Source organism: Schistocerca serialis, chromosome 4 (genome assembly GCF_023864345.2).
Source record: "Schistocerca serialis cubense isolate TAMUIC-IGC-003099 chromosome 4, iqSchSeri2.2, whole genome shotgun sequence".
Taxonomy (NCBI): Eukaryota; Metazoa; Arthropoda; class Insecta; order Orthoptera; family Acrididae; genus Schistocerca; species Schistocerca serialis.
Genome location: NC_064641.1, coordinates 138,535,302 through 138,555,769, shown reverse-complemented (window position 1 = coordinate 138,555,769; position 20,468 = coordinate 138,535,302). Strand labels below are relative to the sequence as shown.

The window sequence follows — 20,468 nt, the reverse complement described above, 5'->3', positions numbered from 1 at the left end:
CCTAAGGACATCACACATTCAAGCCCCTAAGGACATCACACACATCCATGTCTGAGGCAGGATTCGAACCTGCGACCGTAGCAGTTGCGCGGTTCCAGGCTGAAGTGCCTCTAGAACCGCTCGGTCACCGCGGCCGGCTTTAAAGTGCCTAACAATGGCGCATGTGTATCACCGAGGGTGTTGCTGAACTGGGGAGCTCTTACACCCTCCAGTTGTCAGACAGTCAGACCGGTACCAAACGCTGCGTATCGATAGAGTATCAACCAAAACAGCGATTTAGTTCTTGCTGAGTGTTTTCGTCCAGTAGAACATGCGTAAACGGTAGTTAAAAGTAACAGCAGAACTGCGGAATATAGGAAAAGCATATCTGTGAGGTTTAAATGTGCATGTCCCTGGTACGTGAGTTAGTAGATCGTTAGATAGTCGTACCAAGACCCAATTTCGAAACCCATTGACTGCAAGTTTTTTTAACAGTTTACGAATGAAATCTTTATATGGGAGAACTATTTTCTGATATGTGAAAGGACGTTTCGGATTTCGTAGCAATGTTCTTTTGGCAGGCTCATTTCGCTTCGTTAATTGAAATTAGCAGACATGAAAAGTACATTTTTATAGACAGGTATGGCGTTGTCTATACAAATGTACTTTATAGATTTGCTGCTTTCAAGAAACGAAGCGAAAGCAGACTGCCAAAAGAGCATTGCTACGAACTCGGAAACGTCCTTTTACATGTCAAAAAATGTTCTGCCATATAACAATTTCACACGTTAAGTGATAAAAAATTGCAATCAGTTGATTACGAACTCGGGAATTTTGGTACGATGATCTATCGCTCAACCAACTCATCTACCACATATCTTCACATTAACTCCTCACAGTTACGCTTTTCCTATACTCCGCTGTTCTGGCGTTGCTTTCAATTACCGTTTACGCATCTTTTACTGGACGGGAACACTCAACACAAACTAAATCAGTGTTATGATACTCTATCGGTAAGCAACGTTTGGTACCGATCTGAGTGTCTGACATCTGGAGGTTTGGGTGTTAAGAAGGTCTCTCTCCAGTTTTGTCCATGTATGTGTCAATGTCGCACCTCCATGTGATCACGCTGCAGGAGGGCGTGAGACGTGAGGGCTGAAAAAACAAACACCTTATTTGCCTCAGATCATGTTCACATTACGACAACATTACCCTGGACAGCAGAGCAAAAGTTGTGGCCGCACTATTCTCCACAGGGGTGCGATCAAGTTCTGTGGGGTTGCAGACCCTCGATCTGCTTAGGGAAGGGTTGACTTGTCCGAAGGGTGTCAGTGTAAGAGCTTGTCAAGAATGTCGTGATATTGATCATCACACGGCGAATTGCCGTTTTCAATCGCGAAATGTGTTGGAATCAATGTCCGCAGATAAGGGCGGTTTCATTGACTCCGTCTGCGTCACCCTCTGAGGTCTACGTCGATAATGAGCGGCGGTGTGTCTGAAATGTTTTTCTTGACCACCCATAAGAATAACGCGTGAATTCAACACAGGGCGTTGCGGTTCTGACTTCCAGGGCTGAGACGTCAAAAGAAGGGGTGAAATGTGGTACCGTGAGCGTTAAGACCTTCACATCACGTGACAAGTTCACAGTGGCGTTGGCAAGATTTGTGGTGAGATGCCAATATGACATCATCAACCCACCTTACACCTCACATAAATTTCTGAGCTCTGGGCTTTTTTCGTAAGCATTGACACCTTCTTGTCTGAAGTGTCGCTCGTTGGCCGAGGATGACGCTGCAGGGTTCAAAATGGTTCAAATGGCTCTGAGCACTATGGGACTTAACTTCTAAGGTCAGCAGTCCCCTAGAACTTAGAACTACTTAAACCTAACTAACCTAAGGACATCACACACATCCATGCCCGAGGCAGGATTCGAACCTGCCTCCGGTTCCAGACTGCAGCGCAAAGAACCGCTCGGCCACCCCGGCCGGCACGCTGTAGGGGGGCACGCCTTTACACCCTTAGAGAGGAAGGTTGTAGGCATCTTTGAAGCTACTGTCGAACTTTTTCAGCGTAGCGAGAGGAGATTACAGGGTTTCGAAAAAGTTTCCCTCAAATTGCATTGCATTAAAAAGACACAATCTCACAGTGTCAAAACTGTATATTTGGGATTAGGAATCTATAGGGACCAAGAGAAATTACTTTATAGTCTTAAGTTCAATATAAAAACGTGTTATATCAAAAAGTTATTTTTATTAAAATAATTATTTTTAATCATCCATGACGGCATACAAGTGAACAGTTTGAAAGACACACTGCTTGGAGGGTAACAGGTCAGCGCGGCTCTTACAAAAACGTAGCAGACGAGTTGAGGTAACTAGGAATCTTTTTGAGAAAGTTTGTAAGCGTGCTGTAGTATCGATGGCCGTCAGAATTGATGTCTCTGTCAAGTGATGGAGTTCGATTGTTAGGAAGTCGTGCATGAACTTTCACTGTGAGCTCCACGGCTAGTGCCGGCTGCTTGGCCTACAAACACACCTAAAACGGTTAAAAAAATGGCTCTGAGCACTATGGTACTTAACTTCTAAGGTCATCAGTCCCCTAGAACTTAGAACTACTTAAACCTAACTAACCTAAGGACATCACACACATCCATGCCCGAGGCAGGATCCGAACCTGCGACCGTATCGGTCGCGCGGTTCCAGACTGTAGCGCCTTTAACCGCGTGGCCACCACGGCCGGCAAAACGGTTAAAACCTTCACTTTTGAAGTTGTATGTATCATCGTTCATCAGTAAAATTATCTGAAAATTATTATGAAAGCTGTACGTTCAGAATTTGTGTGTTATGTCGTCGAGGTAGCAAGCGGTCAGCCGCGCTGCGATGGTTACGAAGTGAACAAGCGCGGCCAGACACGACGCTTTAGTTCCTGTATAGTGTCAGGCAGCCGTGTTGTGCATCGGTTCCACGTACAGCTGTGAAAATGACTGGTTGTGTCACTATGAGAAACTAACGTTAATTTCAAGAAACTGTGCCGATTACCAAAATCCAGAGCTAATTATCTGAAATGTGCTTTTAAGTGATAGAGATGCCAGCAAACGAATAGTGTGATTGAACAGCACGACAATGAAGTTTAGTGTACTTCAATGAGAACACTATGGCTCAGGTGCTAATTACAACTTACGGCTTGTGCGAGAGTAAAACAGTGTATGAATAGTTCAGGGAACATTAATGAGGTACTGTCGTAGAATATTCGTCGTTCTTTTCAGATATTTGTGGTTGTAATGTGTATGCTTCCACAACCTATAGCTAATTACATACACAATAACAGGATTAATTTTTGGTTGGCGTTTGCAGAATTAAGCGTATTTGCGTCGAGGAGAAACAGGTATGTGCCATCTACTCACACGGGCATTAGATATTCCGATCCACGTGCCTAAATTGCGTAACATAAGCTGCGTGCATCAAATTTAAGGAAAATTGTCAAACGGGTTACACCACACGTGTGATTTCACCTAATGAGCTGCTTCTAGTCGAAGGCGGTATCTGGTAGCGCAGAATTATAAAACCAGGGTCCAAGGAGGGTTGCGCAAGAACTGTGCTAGCTTAATCGTATATTTCTCGAAAGGATTTTGCGAATAAGTATAGAAAAAGTGGGGCTTCTTTGGAAGTGTACAGTCAGATTCCTTCGCTCCACATACACATGGAATAGAACAAAAACATAATACAAGTAAGACTGAAATGCAGTACCTGCAGAGTTGCTTATCCTCTGTGACTGTCAGAGTTCTTATTTTCCCGTTTTTACTTTTCATTTTTTGTTAATGTGAAAATCATTTGCGTTAGTCTTAATTGAACAAGTTTAACAAGATTTAATTGTGATAATGTTCTACGGTAGTGACAGTGTATATGTGTATATATAAGTAGAGAGCTTTGATAGAACAATGGAAGGACGGCAGACATGGAGATTGGTTCCAGAATGAGATTTTCGCTCTGCAGCGGAGTGTGCGCTGATATGAAACTTCCTGGCAGATCAAAACTGTGTGCCGGACCGAGACTTGAACTTGGGACCTTTGCCTTTCGCGGGCAAGTGCTCTACCAACTGAGTTACCCAAGCACGACTCACGCCCTGTCCTCACAGCTTTACTTCTGCCAGTACCTCGTCTCCTACCTTCCAGCGCACACTCCGCTGCAGAGTAAAAATCTCATTCTGGAAACATCCCCCAGGCTGTGGCTAAGCCATGTCTCCGCAATATCCATTCATTCAGGAGTGCTAGTTCTGCAAGGTTCGCAGGAGAGCTTCTGTTAAGTTTGGAAGGTAGGAGACGAGGTACTGGCAGAAGTAAAGCTGTGAGGACGGGGCGTGAGTCGTGCTTGGGTAGCTCAGTTGGTAGAGCACTTGCCCGCGAAAGGCAAAGGTCCCGAGTTCGAATCTCGGTCCGGCACACAGTTTTGATCTGCCAGGAAGTTTCATGGAGATTGGTTGTTGGCCAGTGGATAGGTATGGCTGACGAATTTGTAACAGCGGACAGATAGATCGTTTTTTGTGTATTTTGGACTGCGAAAATAATGGACAAAGTGTACCTTAATGTCAGACGTTCTGGATTACCTTGTTAGTCAATATTATAATGACTGCGACAGTGGAGTAGCGCAAATTCATTTTAATAAACAGGGTACTTTACGAAGCACAACTTGGAGTATCACGTTAAAGTTTGATTGGGTCGATATGTCTTTTATTGTGCACCAATATATCGTGGAGACATATGAAACCACTAACTGTAGAAAGATAGATTCTCCTGAGTAGTTTGACTACAATATTAAGCACGTGCTGTCAACTTTGTACTGTATACAAAAATTACAACGTTCGACAAATAATTAAAAGTGCTTATTATACATAGTGGCGTTAGTCAACATTACCACGTCGAGCACGGGTTGCATATGGTCTGTGTCGTTGACGACCAAAGCTTCACCCAACAAGGAGATCGAAGGCATTTTTTATCGCGTCTTCATTCCAACTACCACTTCTGAGAGGAGAACTATAGCGTCATTATTTAACGAGTATCGCACTTAGTGGAATACACATGTGGGCCGCCAGCGTGGGGCAACGATTTGCACAAATTAGTAACAAAATAGTTAATTAATTCTCGCAGTAATTTCAAGGCCTGAAGTAAAACTGGATCCACTGTGTAATGCTTTTACAGCACAATATTAATGCAAATGATATCTGCCAACGTTAAATTCTTTCAGCACTTACATGACCTACACACTCTTGGTTTTCTCCTGTTATAAGAAATATTATATACAATATTTTGTTTCTTCTTATTGGTATTAGTAGCTTTTGTAAGTGTTGCTCTTTCTTTCGTGCATTTGGAAATATTTTGTAACGAATTATACCATATGTTATTCGAGGTACTAGTAAAATATGTGTGTCGTAAAGTGTTCGACAGGAAGTCAGTTAGTCGAGACTAACTACAGCAGAGTAGGTCGGTTTTCATTGGTAGACCGTTTACACAGCGAGAAAGTTTTAAGTTGCAAGAATCCGTGCTGAACAAAATTTGTTTACATCTAAAAACTTGTCATATTGCAGTATTCCTGAGCCACTGTGGGAACTTGCTTGCTTCTTTTAATTAGTGTTAACGACCATCTGTTCCTCGTGAGAGTACTATTCGGTAAACTGTAAGAACAATTTTTATATTTTTTAGTTATTTCACAATTACGTATGATAGATACGGTATTTGCTCCATTGAGATAGAATCAGGTATTTTTTTCCCTTTATTCAACTCTATTCGCAAGATTTAGCTCAACAAATCAATTAAGTTTTGCTAGATTTTACTTTGAAGCAATCATTACTGGTGGGAAGGCTAATTAGGGGGATCAATTGCGCTACATAGAGTGAATGTGTAGTGTACAGACGCCTTTGGATAAGCGTAGACATTGATGGGTCGTTGGCGACGACAAGCAACACCGAGTGAACATGAGCTGTGCAGAGAAGAAACGCCTGCAGCCATTCATCGACACAGGCTAGAGTCACTGTCTAGCGAACGACTTTTGATCCCAGCCTCGTGGGCTAGTCTGCGGGACGTTTACACACACGAGCAACAGGTGGCACCACCGGTTGTCAACGTCCCTTCCACAGCTCCCTGACAGCATAACTACAGTCGAACACGCGCTGCTGCGCCCACACGTTCTTAATTTGCAAATTATACCGTTCGATCTGTACCAAGAATGCGTCAGGGCTATCACAGGACACTGTTTCAGCACCTACCTTTATAGAAAAACCCACATAAACTGCTGGTGACCACTCACATTACAAGCGACGCATAGCTAAAGTACACAATCGGAGCCTGTAAATCTCTGTTGCACAACATGTGAAAGAATGTATTAGTATTCCTCGCGGGCAAATCAAGTTCTTGCTTCTTATGCACAGTACAATAAATATTATTTCTGTGTAACACAACAAATAATACTGTGCTCGAACCCGTACTTCTTCGTGGAACATAATTTTTAACAAATTCGACGGATTTTGGAATCATGGGGTGGATGGAGAGGTAGACAAAACGTCCGCAAACGTTAAGATGCACAATATAATTTCAGTTAGCCCTGTGTACTAGTTTTCATAGAGTCGCTGAAACGTTGGTCTGTGCATCCCATGAATATCAGAGACTCCTCATTGGTCTCCTGACTGGTTCGATGCGGCCCATCACGCCTTGTTATCCTATGTCAACCTCCTGATCTTGGAGGAGCACTCACATCCAACACCCTCGATTTTTCCTTGGATATCTACGTGGATACTCTGCAGACCACATTTAATTCCAATTTGTGTCTTTCTCTTCATATTTCGCTCTCTTCAACTCCAACTAATACCATGAAAGTTATTCCCTGATGTCTTAACACATGTCCTATCATCCAATCCATTTTTCTTGTCAGTGTCTTCCACATATTACTTGTCCCTTCGACTCGCGGAGAACCTCCTCATTCCTCACTCTATCAGTTCACCTAATTTTCAACATTCTTCTGTAGGACCATATCTCAAACGCTTCGATTCTCTTTTGTTGCGGTTTTTCCACTGTCCAGGATTCACTATCATGCAGCGCTGAGGTCCAAACGTACATTCTCAGAAGATGCTGTGTAAATAAAAGCGAAACACGTCTGATGTAAAATTCTCTTTAATCAGCTGGTCTAAGCTTAAGACAGAGAAAACAATAATAACTGCACAATTAAAGTCTGTAAATCTCTATCGCACAACACGTGGAAAAATGTATTAGTGCGCCTAGTGGGCAAATTTAGTGCTTAGTCTATCTAACAGAACAAATAACACTGTCATCCAACGCGTACTTCTTCGTGAAGCATAATTTTTAATAAATTCGACGAATTTTCGAATTACTGGTAGTACAGAGGAGTAGATGCAAAGTGCAGAGAGATTGGGACGCACATTTTAATTTCAGTCAGCGTTCTGTACTAGTATTCACTAAATTACTGGTGTGTGCATCCAAGAAATCCGAGAGACTGCTCATCGGTCTCCTGAATCGCTAGAAGCGGGCCATCACGGCTTCCCATCACGTATCAATCTCTTGATTTTAGATTATCATTCACATCTAATGGCCGCACTTATTTGTTAGATATATTCTTCTACAGTTTTCACCCTCTACAGCTCCCTCTACTACCACTTAAGTTATTTCTGATATGTTAACACAAATCCTCTGTCTTTCTATTCATCTAGTTATCGTGTTCTAGATATTCCTTATCTCACCGATTCTGCGGAGAACTCCCTTATTTCTCATTTGACCAGTCCACCCAATTTTCAACGTCCCTCTATAGCACCATAAGACGATTCTTTTCTTTTCCAGTCTTCGCACAATCCATGATTCACTTGCACACAAGACTGTGCTTCAAAAGTACGTTTTTATCAATTTCCTACTCAAATTGAGGCCAATATTTGATACTAGCACACTTCTTTCGGCCAGCAATTTGCTAGTCTGCTTTCTATGTCCTCCTTGTTTCGTCCGACATGTCTTATTTTGCTGTCAAGGTAGCAGAATTCCTTCACTTCGTCTGTTTCGCGATGCCCTAAGTTTATCACGAATCTTAGTTCTGCTACTATTCTTTACTTTCGTGAGTAGCAACGCCTGTGAGCCGGTTTGCCACTGACAAGGAAACATCGACGAGGAGAAAATAACACACTTGTAAGAAATCAGCCCTGGCAGTCGATTATATACCGCAATTTGAGCCATAATTTTGACAGGACGCTGTTATAACCTTCTGAATGTACAGCAACTAAACTTCACTTGTGAAGTACTGCACAGTGGAGTGACAAGTATGGCCTTGAGCGGATGGAGCAATGCGGGCTTAACAACTCTGTGACGTGACCCTAGAAATAAGGAGGGACGTGAGAGACGCCACGAGGAAGTGTTACGCAAGGCAGCCTAACAACTAGGCGCACGGAGGACCCCGCCGTCGCACACATCGGAGAAGAGGTGGATCAGTACAGAACACGACCTTGGAAGTGTTACGCAAGGCAGCCTAACAACTAGGGGCACAGACGAACCCGGTGTCCCACACGGCGAAGAAGCACGACCTTGAATTATGCGAAGAACAAGATACAAAATGACGTCAAAGGAGAACATGACGTTCTATTTGTGTCGTAGTACTTCACTGTCAATGTATGTGTAGAAACATTTTGCTGGCGCGGGTCTACATACGGAGAAATTACCAACGTAATGTAATAAGAGAGATCAGAGCTAGTACGGAAATATTTACGCGTTAATTATTCCCACGTGCTATTCGAGAGCGGAATGGTCGGGAAATAGTCTGAAAGTGGTTCTATGAACATTCTGCCAAGCACTTAAGTGTGAAGTGCAGATCAGTCACCTAGATGCAGGTGAGAAACCGTTAGTCACTATTATAAGAAACAGTTTCCTTAAACATGACTCCAAAGCCTCGACAGAAATGTTGAAGAATATTTTCCCCTTTCAGCTACAAATATTTTTTATTTATATCTAGAATTTTTTTAAAGCCAGTTTGACTATTTTTCGAGCTTGACTGTCTTAAGAAATATGTAAAGGTTTTTTTTTTAAATTACCGCTACCAGTACAAGCTTTGTCAACTTATATTACTTATTTATTTAGCGACATGTTTCGAGATTTAAAACTCATCTTCAGGCTAAATGGCATTACAAAAACAATTTAACAACTTTACAGTAAGGTCATACTGATGTTACATAGTCTTTTCGTAAATGTTGTGGTCATCCTGTGGAAGAAGAGGAAACTTAGTAAGAGGCGATGTCACTTTGGAAGCTGGACTCATGTTTGCACGAAAATGTTTTGTAATGGTCGCTCACTTTGTTCTTCTGGCATGGTAGTCACTCCATGTCGCTAAATAAATAAGTAATACAACAGTTGACAAAGTTTGTGAATGGTAGCGGTAATTTAAAAAAAATCTTTACTAGTATTTTTTATTTACATCCACCCCGATCAGAAAATGCCTCCATTCAAATAATAATTACAAACATTCTCTGTAGTTGTGCTGTCTTATGGAGAAAACATTGGATATCAATTGCTAGCAATTCTCACATAATTATTTGGTGCAGTACATTTTACATCAAAAGTGTTTCCCTAGGTAAGGGTTTTTTTGCGTAAAATACTGCAGTTTTTAATTTGCGATCGTTTTTCCTTCCTAATCAGTCGTCAAGAGGCGAAAGAGCCCATCTGCGGTTACGCATCAAACTTTTTTGGAGAAACGGAAACATATAAAAGTAAGAATAGTCGAGAAGTTAATTATATACAATCGATTACTATGCTGCAGCTGGGAAGATTATGATGTTCAGCACATATACAGTGTATGATGTGATAATTTTCTGGAAAGGGTGACATACAGTACAATCTTCGTTACTTCCTGATAATTGTTGATGAGCTAAGTGAAATCAATAGTTAGGCATTGTACGTTTCAGTTAGAAGCAAATGCTGAACTCTTCCATTATAGGCCTTCTGCTGGCTGTAGTCAAAGGAAACACCAACACGCTTAGTACATAATTTAGGCCTTCAGGACCGTTAATTACATCTCTAGTGACTTCAGTTGTTCGACGTAGAATACCAAACTGACGAACTTCTTATTGCCTCTCAGGATGTTTCTAACATTAGGAGACGAAAAAAACAAGCAGAGAATTATGTCTTGGACTCCTATCTATTGCACATACAACTCAAGTCACCAAGGAGTTATCACTACAGCGAAGATACATGTTTACAATATGAAAGGTACCAGGCACATAACGGAATCTCATTTTAAGTGACAAGATACATGTAAGGAGAACAATTTATTTCGTCATTGGAAAAATTTCATACGTGACGTAAGCCCTCACACATATCTGAAGCCCAAGTAAAGCCGATGTTTGATATGCACAGCTAGAACGAAATACGTCGCGATGTATTAATAACAATTCTCAGTCCTTCTGCGAGAAAGCTCCGAAAATATTAAACATAAGATAATTAGGTGTGTACTGGTAATTGAGTTGGTACGAGTTTCTGCTCTACTCTTAAACTTTTTTTCAACGTAATAAACTGTACATTCCCGGCAAAGAAATTCATGACACTGCATCATTCATAAGCTGTTTTCGCAATGTCTAAAAACTGATCAAAAATATTTTTGCTCTTGCCGGTATCAGACGTCAAAGTAGCCCCATGCCGAGAGACAGAGCGTACGGGAGCAGATGCACTTCCACCGCCGCACTTGGCAAGGGTCATAGTGCAAGAGGTTTTCTGTGGCGTTCCTCTGTCCTGTTATGAAATATAAAGTGTGTATCTGTGTCGTGTGTTTCACTGTGATAGGTGGTTCTGCAGTGTGGTGTTGAGAATAAGTTGTTAAAGTTGAAGGGAAGGGAAAGGATGAAATCGGGTGCCGGGCTCTATTCCACTGGAAAAGAGGCAAGGGTTCCAGCAAGCGTAACGTCACCGCCCGACATAAGGGTCACCAGTGACAGCGTCAAATGTTCTCACTTCATAAGACATTGCTGGGAAGCTTGCCACTTAATTCAATATATTGGCACATAGACTGCTGATCAGAAACATTAGCCACCGCCTCTCCTTCCCTTGGCGGCCATATATTAGCTGTGAAAATTTCATCCACCACCAGGATTCGAACCGACTTACCTCCGAATCGAGCGTCAGCGCACGTACAGGCGCGCATTAGCGGCCTCGGCTACGGAGACGGATCTTCCTAGTATAGTCCCAGCAACAATTCAGTGAGAATACGAAGTAAAATAGCATTCAGGAACAAGATGCAGCTACACTTTCCTTCGATTTACGACACCATAAAGATGCTGAAAAATGTACTCTAAGCTTAGATAGCAAAATATTTCGTCCATCTCCAAGGAAGTCCCAGTAACGACACATGTAATGTAACGTTCATTACAACCACTACACCAAATTTCGATACCCCTGTGGTTTTATAGAGAAAACGACGCCTCTGATACCTTGCAGTCACTCACATTTTTCGTTGTTAGGACAAAATTTTCCTGCATAAGGCAGTATGACTGAACCAGTATCTCACGAATTGCATGTGTGTAATCTAGGCAGTAATGATCTACATTGAAGCGCCAAAGAAACTGGATTAGGCATGAGTACTCAAATACAGTGATATGTAAACAGGAAAAATACGGCGCTGTGGTCGTCAACACCTATATCAGACAACAAGCGTCTGGTGCAGTTGTTAGATTGGTTACTGCTGCTACAATGGCAAGTTATCAAGATTTCAGTGAGTTTGAACGTAGTGTTATAGTCGGCGCACGAGCGACGGGACACACCACCTTCGAGGCAGCGTTGAAGTGGAATTTTCCTGTATGACCATTTCACGAGTGTACCGTGAATATCAAATCTCCGAGATCTCTGCGGCTGGAAAAAGATGCTGCAAGAACTGGACCAACGTCGACATCCAGATCTACTACAGAGCGGCTCCACGAACACTCTTCTGAGTTTAATCACTTTCGCTGTACACCAAACTCCCCAGACATGAACATTATTAAGCATATCTGGGATGCCTTCCAACGTGCTGTTCAGAAGAGATCTCCACCTCCCAGTATTCTTACGTATTTGTGGACAGCCCTGCAGAATGCATGATGTCAGTTCCCCCCAGCACTACTTCGTACATTAGTTGAGTCCATGCTGCGTGGTGTTGCGGCACTTCTGTGTGCTCGCGAGGGCCCTTCACGATATTAGGCAGATGTGCCAGTTTCTTTGGTTGTTCAGTGTATAGACATAAATAATCCGACGGTCATGGTGAGCAGCAGTCCGCGGATGTCTTAGCTACGACGATTACATATTTTGCATTGTGATATGATTTGGAACGGGCACGTAAGGATGGTAATAGGAAAGTTGAATCTTTTACTTCGGTTTATTGGGAGAATTTTAGGAAAGTTTGATCCATCTGTAAAGGAGATCACATATAGAACACTAGTGCGACCAATTTATTAGTATTGCTCGCGTGTTTCGGATCCCCAAATGACCGGATTAAAGGAAGGCATCGAAGCATTTCACAGGCGGGCTGCTAGATTTGTTACCTGTAGTTTCGATCGACACTAAATGCTTCCTGGACTCAAATGGGAATTCGTGGAGGCAAGACGGAGTTCTTTTCACGAAACACTACTAAGAAAATTTAGAGAACTGGCATTTAAAGTTGAGCGTAGAACGGCTGTATGGCCACCAACGCACATTTCTTGTAAGGACCACAAATAAAGATAAAAGAGATTATGCCTCGTACGTAGACACATAGACAGACCTTTTTCCTTCGCGGTATTTGCAACTAGAACAGGAAAGGAAATGACTAGAAGTGGTAGAAGATATCCTCCTCCCTGTACCGTACCGTGGGTTGCCGTGTGCGTACGTAAATGTATATATAGTTCCGCCATGCGCCATACGGTTCGTTGCACAGTATGTATGTCCATTTATATGTAGATATTGAGCAATGCAAATTCATAGTTTGTATCCAGTTTCAATCAAAGATTGAATACTTTCCTCGGTAACTTATCTCACAAGAGAAGTACTCCAGCTCTAAACACTGAAAGCGAATAAAATGTGTTTTCAAATGTGTATGTTCTCGCCCCATCTACGTCGTTTATCTGAAAAACTCTCCATTTGTGTACGATCGATAATTGGAGTTTAACGGATGTAAAGGTTGTAGAACTCAGGTTGCGGAAGAAACAATGCCGATAACAGATCTTTATGACCAGCACACAAGAGTCGTATCTATAAAACTCTCCATTTGTGTACAATCGATGTTTGGAGGTTAACGAATGTAAAGGTTACAGAAACACAGGCCGCGGAAGAAACAGTAACGGACTGTTACGACCAGCACACAAGAGTCGTAAATGAAATATTATTTTGTACAAAGCTAAAAATTTGTTTGAATCAGTACACACATTTACTACGCACAGAGCCAAATTTACGAAAATAGAGGTTGCTGCGTTCCTGTGCGTTCTTCCCTCAGCTGTCATCGAAGTACAAACATAGAGTTTCAGTGAAGTGATTAAAACAGAGTGAAATGAAACAGCTAGCGGCAAAGATCTGGACAGTGTGATCGCAGTGACTTTTGATACCGGAGCTACTGCAGTGCGTATACACGTCCAGATGATGCCCTTGTGAGAAACGTTTATTCTTCCTTTCCGCTGACTCCAAATTTGCACTTCTAAGGGAATAATATACGACAATAGAGAATCTTCTTTTTGGGAAATAGAATTCTATAAATACTGCATGTGTTACTTTGCTTCTCATTGTTGTGTGTGCGCCAGTCTAATCTGGTTATTATTGCGCATTCTGTGGTTGTTGAAATAAACTGTTTGATACAAAGTCTCGCCGACTCTGAGATCATAAAAATGATTTGTGAAGTACATAGTCGAAAACTTTTGGAAGTGATGCTGAAGGGAAGAATTCAGTAAGTAACCTGTCTTAATGGAGTTGAGGCGGCCAGCAGTGACAGAAATTCTCTAGTTAGCGAACTGGTGTGAAAAAGCTATTGTAATGAAGGAATTAATTTGGGAAAGTGATTTATGAGAATGTTCTTATGGCGAAGAGAATTGCGTAAATCATGGCCTTTGGGAAAATGGAAAGGGTGAGAATCGAAGAGTTTGGAAAGTGATATTTGAAAACGAAAATTGTATTGTTTGAGGGAATAAGAATTGATGTGGTCCTCTGCAGAATCGTCCATCAAAGAAAAACTCTGGTTAGAAGAAGGAAAAGGGTAAAAGTGGCCTGTGGTAATTGAACAGGGATTAAGTTCGATGGTACCAGAGAGAGCAGCAGAGGGCAACTATAGGAGAAGACAGCTATTGGAATATATCGAGCAAATAATCGAGAATGTTGGCAGTAAGTACTAGCTTGAGATGAAGTGGTTGGTACAAGAGAGGAAGTTGAGATTAGGCGGACAACGGTCATTCAGAAGTTGTACCACCATCACAACTTTATTCCGCTTGCTAGCACCAGAATAGTTTCGTGCCTTCTCTGAGACAATGTACGCCTTTCAGCCACCGCAGTACGTTTATTTACCTAAAATGAGTTCAAGTTACGTTCTCTCTATGGTACTTTACGTTTGATACTCACTTCCAGAATTTATCCTTAATCGCTTGGTTTTCAACTCAGACTATGTTTCAAAGAATCTATCTAAGGTACTACACTGTTTTATATCTGTTGTCTTGCTATAGATTTAAATTAAAGCAGAGGGAATTATATAGAGAAATGAACTCAAGTAATTTTCATGTTTATGGCACATTTTTAATAATAAAATATGTTCCTTAAATCTGTTAAATCCAAACAGTTGTGACTTACTTGATTGCCTTGGCACACGAAACGAAAGATTAAAAAATCTGAATGACTTTTCCAAGTGGCCATCACAGCTTCGATAAATTCAAATAAGGCCTTCATTTCCAACAAGTTATAGTTTAAGCGCTTACTTCATCGAGCACTACTGATTAGATTCGATCTTCTGCTCATTTTAGAAAGCATAAAAGAATGTGGACACATCATCCTCGTAAGTATACAGCAAAAATCACGTACCATGCAAGTTAAAACATGGAGCGGTTGTCGATCGACAGAAGATTGAAACGGGTATCCGGAATCCACGCTTTTACAAGTGTTTATAGTCCAGCCACATGTCGGTACTTATGCGGAGGTGGTGCCCATTAATAGCCATTCCATATGTAACTGTCCATGGCATGTGATATTGGTTGTATATTGACGAGGATGATGCGTGTACATCAATTTGTAAACTTGAAAATGGTAAATTCGAAACTGGTCAGTGGTGCTCGATAACGCATTCATTTAAGCTAACGAGATGCTGCTAATGCCTTACGGCAGTACACGGCAAGCTGTTTAATAGCGTTTGATTTGGGCACTGACAAATCAGATCACTGCCATTTAAAATCAAGTGACAATATTAACAGCAGCGAATCAAAAATAAAATAAAGAACCAGCGACATGGCCTAGTAATTCTTTCCTAGGGCCTATAATACCACGAAGGTGCCGATAACTAGACAAACGGCATTCGGCAGAGCAGATTTCCTCAGCGGTAGTTAGTTACTAGGGCTTTAATTCGAACCACAGATAGGGAAAGCTTTGGCGCCTCTAAGCGAATCCAAATAAGTCACTTCAACAATTTCGTTTTTTAAACTCTGTCCTCTCCGAGACACACCGTATGTTTCTTCTTTTTTACTGTTTACCCAAACTTGTGTCATCTTCTACGGCTCTCGATTTATTTCTGTAAAATATTGTAAAGTTCATAGATTAGATATATCATTTATCAAGTCAGGATCGCTTTTTCTATACACATACTTATTGTACAGGGATGAATGAGGTATCGTTCGAAAGATTTTTTTAACCGCCTTCTGACACTGCATACCAATTTTGCGCTTAAACTCACTATTTGTGGAAAATTTAGGATAAAAATATTATTAACTATCACATGCAAAAGGGCATCACGGATGCCCAGCTGCATACCCATATTTTACAAAACAGACTTACTGATCACTAATAAAACACTCCCTTGTTATATTGTCTTATTACAAAAACCATTTGATTTTTTTTTACGTACTTATTAACTAGATAATTTGTGTACTGCGTTGTCATCTATAATAACGATGATCGCTGCGGTAGTCACTAGCTCTGCCCAGCATACAGGTTGACTTTTCTAAACAAATATACACTCCTGGAAATTGAAATAAGAACACCGTGAATTCATTGTCCCAGGAAGGGGAAACTTTATTGACACATTCCTGGGGTCAGATACATCACATGATCACACTGACAGAACCACAGGCACATAGACACAGGCAACAGAGCATGCACAATGTCGGCACTAGTACAGTGTATATCCACCTTTCGCAGCAATGCCGGCTGCTATTCTCCCATGGAGACGATCGTAGAGATGCTGGATGTAGTCCTGTGGAATGGCTTGCCATGCCATTTCCACCTGGCGCCTCAGTTGGACCAGCGTTCGTGCTGGACGTGCAGACCGCGTCAGACGACGCTTGATCCAGTCCCAAACATGCTCAATGGGGGACAGATCCGGAGATCTTGCTGGCCAGGGTAGTTGACTTACACCTTCTAGAGCACGTTGGGTGGCACGGGATACATGCGGACGTGCATTGTCCTGTTGGAACAGCAAGTTCCCTTGCCGGTCTAGGAATGGTAGAACGATGGGTTCGATGACGGTTTGGATGTACCGTGCACTATTCAGTGTCCCCTCGACGATCACCAGTGGTGTACGGCCAGTGTAGGAGATCGCTCCCCACACCATGATGCCGGGTGTTGGCCCTGTGTACCTCGGTCGTATGCAGTCCTGATTGTGGCGCTTACCTGTACGCCACCAAACACGCATACGACCATCATTGGCACCAAGGCAGAAGCGACTCTCATCGCTGAAGACGACACGTCTCCATTCGTCCCTCCATTCACGCCTGTCGCGACACTACTGGAGGCGGGCTGAACGATGTTGGGGCGTGAGCGGAAGACGGCCTAACGGTGTGCGGGACCGTAGCCCAGCTTCATGGAGACGGTTGCGAATGATCCTCGCCGATACCCCAGGAGCAACAGTGTCTCTAATTTGCTGGGAAGTGGCGGTGCGGTCCCCTACGGCACTGCGTAGGATCCTACGGTCTTGGCGTGCATCCGTGCGTCGCTGCGGTCCGGTCCCAGGTCGACGGGCACGTGCACCTTCCGCCGACCACTGGCGACAACATCGATGTACTGTGGAGACCTCACGCCCCACGTGTTGAGCAATTCGGCGGTAAGTCCACCCGGCCTCCCGCATGCCCACTATACGCCCTCGCTCAAAGTCCGTCAACTGCACATACGGTTCACGTCCACGCTGTCGCGGCATACTACCAGTGTTAAAGACTGCGATGGAGCTCCGTATGGCACGGCAAACTGGCTGACACTGACGGCGGCGGTGCACAAATGCTGCGCAGCTAGCGCCATTCGACGGTCAACACCGCGGTTCCTGGTGTGTGTCCGCTGTGCCGTGCGTGTGATCATTGCTTGTACAGCCCTCTCGCAGTGTCCGGAGCAAGTATGGTGGGTCTGACACACCGGTGTCAATGTGTTCTTTTTTCCATTTCCAGGAGTGTACTTTCCGAAACGACAAACACATGTCTCATTGTTGCCCTGAATTGTGATTTACCTATTGCTCCTAGGACCTAACATGCTTACGTAAAGTATGTAGAGCAATTACAATTTTATAATACAGGTACATGTTATTGTGGGCTCAGCGATATACCAGGTAAGAAACGAACCTAGGTTCAGAACCATACATTTGGCATTTATTTCCGTGTTTGTTTTGTATGTACGTATTTCTCAATAAGCTTCTCTTCAACGACAGATAAATGTCGGTATTACGGTCGATGGTTAGAAATTACAAGCAATAATGCATATAAAGGTATATACAGGACGTATCATAAAATCATGATTATTATTTCATGTCATTCGGCTAATTTTTAAGTATGTTTTCTCTTAATTCGCACAACTACGCTTTTCCCAACAACTACACTTATTCCAAATAGTGTCATTATTGAAAAGTGTAAAAGGTGAAAGTTTTGCACAGGTCCTCTGGTATTTTTGGTTGCAGCCTAAAAATTGTAACGTGCATTTTTTATCTTGTTTGAGTGGATAGAAACATTACAAACCATGTGTTCTGCCAAAATTGGAGTAAAAAAAAATTATTCCCTATAATGTTACTTCTCAATAAGCTTCTCTTCAACAACAGATAAATGTCAGTATTACGGTCGATGGTTAGAAATTACAAGCAATAATGCATATAAAGGTATATACAGGATGTTTCATAAATTCATGAATATTATTTCATGTTATTGGGTTAATTTTTAGTTTTCTCTTCATTCACACAACTATGCTTTTCCCAACAACTGCACTTATTCCAAATAGTGTCATTATTTAAAACTGTAAAACGTGAAAGTTTTCACAGGTCCTCTGGTACTTTTAGTTTCGGCCTAAAAATTGTAACGTCCATTTTTTATTTTGTTTGAGTGGAGAGAAACATGAGAAACCATATGTTTTGTCAAAAGTGGAGTTAAAAAAAATTATTCGTAAACATGAAAAAACATTAACAGGATCTTCTAGCTTCAGCAAGATGATTATCCGTGTAATGTTACTTGAGAGGGTTGTTACAGCTACCAGCACGAAAGTTCTTTATATCTGTGGTGATGAGGAAAATGCAATGTTTCCATTTTGTAATGATTCTCAGGACAAGAATCTACCCGCCGACAGAAATGACGATCATCCGGTAACTCGCCTCATATACGATGTTCTTTGAGACCAAAGAGTGAAGGAGAAGTGTCACGTGTAAGCAGAGTATAAGTGAAAGTAGTGCGATGCGGGAGTCTAGGAGCGGTCTGGCTGCTACCTGTTGTGCGCTCGCGCCGCGCCGCCGGCCTACCTGTTGTGAGGCTCCTCTGCTGGGTAGAGTCTGCAGCCCAGCGTCCACCGAGCTGGCAGCTCCTCCGTGGCCGCGGGACAACTGCGCCCCGCCGACGCCGTTCCGCTCCGAGTGCGCGGCTGTGCGCCTGCGCGGGGCGCCCCACGTGGCGGCGGCGCCGGCGGCGTCAGGGCAGGGTCCTCCCGCGTCGCCCACACCGCAGCGCGCTGCGTGGGCGGCGGCGCTCCATTCAGCGCGGCTGCCGGCCGGCCGGTTGCGTGGGCGGCGCCGGGCCCCGCCACAGAAAGGGCGGCCGCGACGCCTGCTGACGTCGCCGGCGCCGCGGGGAGCCGGCAGTGCACTACCACCACCACCGCCATCCCCACTAGCAGGAGCAGCACTGCCGCTGGCGGGTCGAGACGCACGCCCTGCCAGTGTAATCGCGTTCTGAACCATGTGAGACCTTTTCCCGGCGAATCGAATGTTCAAATAACTTACGGCCTTGACACTGGTCATCCTATGGAATACAACAACACGGAGATTCTGGCTTGCACGACCAGCTATTGGGATAGTATTATTAAGGAAGCTGTTGAAATCAGACTATCAAGCAACCTTATTAACAGAGATGGTGGATTTTGCTTAAATGCTACTTGGAATCTGGCTCTGTCTCTCATCAAAAAACAGAGGGACAGAATTAGTGCTACCTCACCTGCTGATTAATAGTAACTATCGATATTTCTGATGTTGGTTATCTTTGGTTGTGTTACACTTGTTCTGTGTGTGGTATCTTCCTCTGTGAACCGAGGTATTAAATTTGCTTGCACATTTTTTCTGCCTTGCATTTGTGCCTTGAGAATGGCAGGGTGTGCTCCTGTCGAAATATCGGCGGTGTTCGACGACGTCACCCGGCAGCAAACCCGTAAGTTATTAGAGCGTTCTGAACCACTCAACATTCGAGTCGCTGCCCGCGTACCGTTTGCTACAGTAGCTTCTACACTGAGGTGAAAACAAACCATGGAACATCTCCTATTATCGTGCCGGACCTCGGTTTAGTGGATCAACCCGAAATGGGCATGGACTCGAAAAGTTGTTAGGAGTTCCCTACAGTAATATTGATCCGTGCTGTGTCTATAGCCGTCCAATAGTGTTGCCAGTGTAGGAATTTGTGCGCGAACTGACATCTACATCTTCATCTACATCCATACTCCGCAAGCCACCTGACGGTGTGTGGCGGAGGGTACTTTGAGTACCTCTATCGGTTCTCCCTTCTGTTCCAGTCTCGTATTGTTCGTGGAAAGAAGGATTGTCGGTATGCCTCTGTGTGGGCTCTAATCTCTCTAATTTTATCCTCATAGTCTCTTCGCGAGATATACCGGGTGATCAAAAAGTCAGTATAAATTTGAAAACTTAATAAACCACGGAATAATGTAGATAGAGAGGTAAAAATTGACACACATGCTTGGAATGACATGGGGTTTTATTAGAACCGAAAAAAAACGAAATATTACTAGACGCGTGAAAGATCTAATGCGCGCGTCGTTTGGTGATGATCGTGTGCTCTTCCGCCACTTTCGTCATGCTTGGCCTGCCAGG

The 20,468-nt window shown here is 43.1% G+C and overlaps 1 protein-coding gene across 1 annotated transcript in view; it reads right to left on the bottom strand.

Annotated features, from left to right (window-relative positions):
• Positions 1-19,331, bottom strand: part of LOC126474325 (uncharacterized PE-PGRS family protein PE_PGRS54-like) — an 84,634-nt gene extending 65,303 nt beyond the window's left edge. Inside the window, exon 1 of the mRNA XM_050101791.1 lies at positions 18,897-19,331. Within this exon, the coding sequence (XP_049957748.1) occupies positions 18,897-19,331 (435 nt within the window). The remainder of the gene's footprint in view (positions 1-18,896) is intronic.
• Positions 19,332-20,468: the final 1,137 nt, after the last annotated feature.